The 5081-nt window shown below is 46.2% G+C and overlaps 1 protein-coding gene and 1 pseudogene across 1 annotated transcript in view; one reads left to right on the top strand and one right to left on the bottom strand.

The window, feature by feature from the left end:
- Crtap (cartilage associated protein) overlaps positions 1-5081 on the top strand; it is a 17077-nt gene that overhangs the window by 5340 nt on the left and 6656 nt on the right. The window contains exon 3 of the mRNA XM_005348205.3: positions 1317-1488. Coding sequence (XP_005348262.1) covers positions 1317-1488 — 172 coding nt within the window. The remainder of the gene's footprint in view (positions 1-1316; positions 1489-5081) is intronic.
- Positions 1499-4368, bottom strand: LOC113456091 (annotated as a pseudogene).

The following is a 5081-nucleotide window of genomic DNA, read 5'->3' as shown; positions in this document are numbered from 1 at the left end:
GAGAGCTTGTGTGGAGGTCAGAGGACAAGGCATAGTTCTCTTCTTTGACCAGGGGGTCTGGGATTTGAACTCAGGTCCTCAGACTTGGTGGCAAGCACCTTTATCCACTGAGCTTTCTTGCTGGCCCAGATGCTGATGTCTAAAGAATGCTCTTGTTGTTTTCAGTGATATTTATTAGTTACGATGGTAGGAAACTGGCTGAGCACAAAATTCCCATGAAGAAAAAAATCAACAAATTGGGCATGGTGGTTTTGCCTGTAATCCCAGCACTTGGGAGATGAGGCATTGATGACAGCCGTGGGTTCAAAGCCTGGCGGAACTACATGCACCGCCATGCCCTTTTATCTAAGCGTTAATGAACTTTACATAACTCAGTGATCGGAGACAGCTTCATGTGTCATGTGACGGCTACAGGCTACAGAGAGAACGCAAGGAGTTTCTTTGTCACCCAGCCTGACAAGTTTCCTCCTGTCCCTTTTCATTCTGGCTGTCACCCAGCCCCTGACTTCTGGGAATCATTGATTTGATTCCTTTTACTGTTTCCTTGGTTTGATTTTGGTTTCATTGTCAAATACTTGCAGTATTTTAAGTTGAACAAAGGAAGAAATATAGTGATTTGGGCTGGTATAGCTCAATTGGTAGAGTGCTCACCTAGACACACAAGGCCCCAGCTCAGTCCCCAGTGTTGTATGAAACAGGATGTGATGGTACATGCCTGTGATTTCTTGGGCTGGCAAGATGGCTCACTGGGTAAGGGTTTTTGCTGCCGAGCCTGAGTTTGATTCCCAAGACTCACAGGGTGGTGGGAGAGAAATGTCTCCTAAACTGTTATCTGACTCTTTAAGTCCACACTAAATAGTAAAAATAAGTTTTTAAAAAAGTGCCGGGCGGTGGTGGCGGCGCACGCCTTTAATCCCAGCACTCGGGAGGCAGAGGCAGGCGGATCTCTGGGAGTTCGAGGCCAGCCTGGTCTAGAAGAGCTAGTTCCAGGACAGGAACCAAAAAAGCTACAGAGAAACCCTGTCTCGAAAATCAAAAAAAAAAAAAGTTTTTAAAAAAGTGGTTAAGGTCATTCTCAGCTACTCTGGGAGTTTGAAGTCAGCTTGGGCTACCCTGGTTTCTGTTTTTATAAGAATGTACCTCTGGTGAGCGTATAGGCAAATCCACACTCATGTATATGGTGCCTGGTTTGTACCGAGTCAAGGATCATCCAGGGCTGATGAAGCGTGGCTCCGTAGGGGTCATGATTCTTTGGGCGGGACAAGCGTGTCTCCTGCTTGCCAGGAGGGGCTTCACTGCATCTCCTTGCATTCCAGAACCTGTTCATCCGTGCGGTGCGGGCCTACAATGGGGAGAACTGGAGGACGTCCATAACGGACATGGAGCTCGCGCTCCCTGACTTCCTGAAAGCCTTTTATGAGTGCCTGGCAGCCTGTGAAGGCTCCAGGGAGATTAAGGACTTCAAGGACTTCTACCTGTCCATTGCAGGTTGGTGGTGGGCGGGGCCTGTGCTCCAGAAGCCTTGATTGGCATCTGAGGAAACACTTTTTTTCAAAAGTATGATTATTTCTTTGTTACCCTTAAAGACTTCTTTTTGACTGGACCCAGACTTGGGAGCAGAAGTCCTCAGCCTATGTCTCTTGGCAATCCATTCCTGGCCCTTTTCTTTGGCATCCTGCATTCTATTGGCCAAAAGTTTAGCATATTCTGCAGCCTCCTCCTTGTTTTTGCTAGTGCATTGCTTCTTCGGAGCAACACATCAGTGTTTGTGCTGCAGGACACACGGAGAAACGAGACACTGAATTTTGGGCGCTTTGGTCCTGGGCTTCTTGCTTTCTTTGTTTAAGGGCTCTCTGACAACGTACTAGGGACATCACCTTTACAGAGATTAAAACGCTTTCGAATTCTGCAAGCTCTGTTAGGTCCCAGCCTATGGGGCACAGTAGTGTCTGTCAGTCCAGGAATATTCTTCTCTCCTTTTGTTACAATAACCATGTTGAGAGCACTCAGACTGGCATCCACAATCCATCCACGAACAGATCTGTGTGCTTCTTCTCTCCGGTTCTCCTTGCTCTATAACAAGAATGCCCTGTACTCAGCAGCAGGCACACTCTGCCATGGCTCAAAACGCCTTGCTTCATGGGAAAGCCTTGTCTGTCATTCTTATCATCGGGTTGGACCCCATGACCTTTCCGTTCTTCACCGAGAGCATCAGCAGCTACTCTCGTGGCTGTGTGCTTCTCACAGAACGTTTGCGTTCATCATCCACGGCACTGAGTTTCTGACAGCTGGTGGCAGGGGATGAGATGACACACAGCCAGCTGCCTAGGAGGCGCCACGAAAAAAAGCAAGGGACACTTTTTTAAGATAGGAAGGACATTTGTTTTTCTTTTTGACAAGGTCTCACTGTGTAGCCCAGGCTGGCCTGGCTGTGTAGACCAAGCTGGTCTCAAACTTAAGAAATCTTTGTGCCTCTGCCTCCTGGGTGCTGGGAATAAAGGTGTGGACCACTGCACTCAGTTTAGTTTGTCTTTTGACTATGGTGGAGTTCTTAGAAGGTGGGCATGCTTGCTTTTTTCTTTATTGATATCTGAATGAGTCTTTCCTCAACCTGTTCTCCATCTCCATGCTCTCTTCTGAAATCATTGGTCATGACTTCACTGTGTTTTTGATTTTCACTGGATTTTTCATTTCTAGCATTCTGCCCTCCCCATTGCCACTTCCTTGAGAATTTCTCATCCATGTTGCTTCCTTATTTCTACATTACCAACTTTCTTTTCCTTTCTTTTTCTCTTTTTGTTTTTTGTTTTTTTTTTTTGAGACAGGGTTTCTCCTGGAAACTCCTTCTGTAGACTAGGCTGGCCTCAAACTCACAGAGATCCTCCTTCCTCTGCGTCTCAAGTGCTGGAGTTAATGGCATGCGCCACCACCCCAGGGCCACCAACAATCCTTTGGAGACATTTAGGCTAATTAATTTGTAAGTATTTCTCATTTGGGCTGGGCATAGTGGCACTCACCTTTAATCCCAGCAGCAGGGATGCAGAGGCAGGCAGATCTCTGTGACTTCTGGGACAACTAGAGATACAGAATGAGATCCATTCTCAAAAAATAACAACAAAAACAAACAAATGAGCAGGATTATTTGGTTTCTGACAGTTTTATTGGGAGTGCCCATTTTTGGCTAGAGCACTAGAAGTAGCCTCAGAATGTCACACCAAGAGATGTGTGATGTCTTTACTCTCTTATAGAAGGTGCCATTTACTTTATTTTTTTATTGCAGTTCTGGGGATTGAGCCTAGGGCCTCACATATGCTACAGGAATGTTCAACCCCTACGCTCTGTCCCTAGCCCAGCCAGGGCTGTTCATTTTTAAGCATTTAGTTAGTGTTCTCCCTGTCTGCTGAGCAGGGCTGGCATTCTCTCCTGACTTCCTGATGTTAACTGTCAAACCTAAGGACTTCACATTCCTTAGATGCCTCTCCTCCTCATCCCAGCTCTGCCCTGATGGAGGAGGGTCATCTGTCTATGTGTTACTTTCATTGGTTAATAAAGAAACTGCCTTGGCCCTTTGATAGGACAGAAAATTAGATAGGCAGAGTAAACAGAACAGGATGCTGGGTAGAAGGCAGTGAGGAAGACGCCATGAGCTCTGGCCCAAGATGGATGCAGGTTAAAATCTTTCCCCGGTAAGCCACCACCTTGTGCTAAACAGATTATTAGAAATGGGTTAATCAAGATGTGAGAATTAGCCATTAAGAGGCTGGAACTAATGGGCCAGGCAGTGTTTAAAAGAATACAATTTGTGTGTTGTTATTTCGGGTGTAAAGCTAGCCATGCAGGAGCCGGGCAGGACAAAAAGCAGGCCTGCTCACCTCATCTCTACACTGCCCTTGGAGATTCTCACCTCTATCATTTTTTGTCTGTAAAGGTTACGCATACATAAGTATTTCCCCGTGTTTTGTGTGTTTATTTTACATAGAGGTGGCCATAATATATTAGGCTCTCTTCTGGTTTTCATTTTTGCATTTCACACATTCAACTCCATGCATAGAATTTATATTATTTTGGGCTTGGGGTGTAGCTCTCAGTTAATGAACTTACCTAGCATGCACAAGGCCCTGGGTTCAACTCCCACCTCTGCATTATCTGGTCTTGGCGGTGCTTCTGTTGTCTCAGCCAGGAGGATCAGGAGTTCAAGGCCTTCTTCAGCCACACAGGAGTTTGAAGCCAGCCCCGGGCTACATGAGCACTGACAATTTGCTATTGTTGCCTTTGTGGCCTGTCAGGCCAGCCCACTGCCACCGAGCTACACTCCTGACCGGCTTTAAACTGTTCAGAAAGTGGCGCTGCTCCCTGCTGAGGAGCCATCGTGTCTTGACAGAGCTCCATTGCTGTTCATATTAATGTACATTAGCATTCTTTGGCCATTACAATATTTTGGCTATAATTTTGTCTTTGTTTTGTGTTGAGGGGTGGGGCTCCAGCGCTGTGGCACACTTGTGGTCAGATGACAAGTTGTGGATGTTGGTTCTCTCTACCCACTCTGTGGGTCCCAAGGATTCAACTTATATCTGCCTCTTTAACTACTGAGCCATCTTCTTTACCTCAAGCCCCTTTTGGCAGTTCTATCATAGGTGTTTGTCATTTTCTTTTGATCTTAAGACACTTTGAATATTAAAGATGGAAGTCCCTTGATTTATTTAATTTATTATTTTGTTTCTATGTCTATCAGTACTTTGCCTGCATGTGTGTCTATGGACTACATATGTGCCTGGTGCCCGTGGAGGCCAAAAGAGGGTAATGGGATCCCCTAAAACTGAGGTTACAGGTGGTTGAGACCCACCATGTAGTATGGGGATCTGAACCTGAGTCTCTGGAAAAGCAGCCAGGGCTCTTCACCGCTGAGCCAGCCCTTAGCTCCAAGTTCTTTATTTTAAATGTATTCTTTTTTCTTTTACCCGTATGTGTGTGGCAGGCAGAGCTAGACCGAAGGTAGGAAGGGGCTGGGGCTGAGTTAGTAGCGGTGGAAGACTCTCTGCTGAGAGTGTATGAGGCCTTGGGTGTCATCCCTAGAGAGGGAG

Source organism: Microtus ochrogaster, chromosome 5, assembly GCF_000317375.1.
Source record: "Microtus ochrogaster isolate Prairie Vole_2 chromosome 5, MicOch1.0, whole genome shotgun sequence".
Taxonomy (NCBI): Eukaryota; Metazoa; Chordata; class Mammalia; order Rodentia; family Cricetidae; genus Microtus; species Microtus ochrogaster.
Note: the sequence above shows the minus strand (reverse complement) of the source record. Positions and strands in the feature narration are given on the sequence as shown.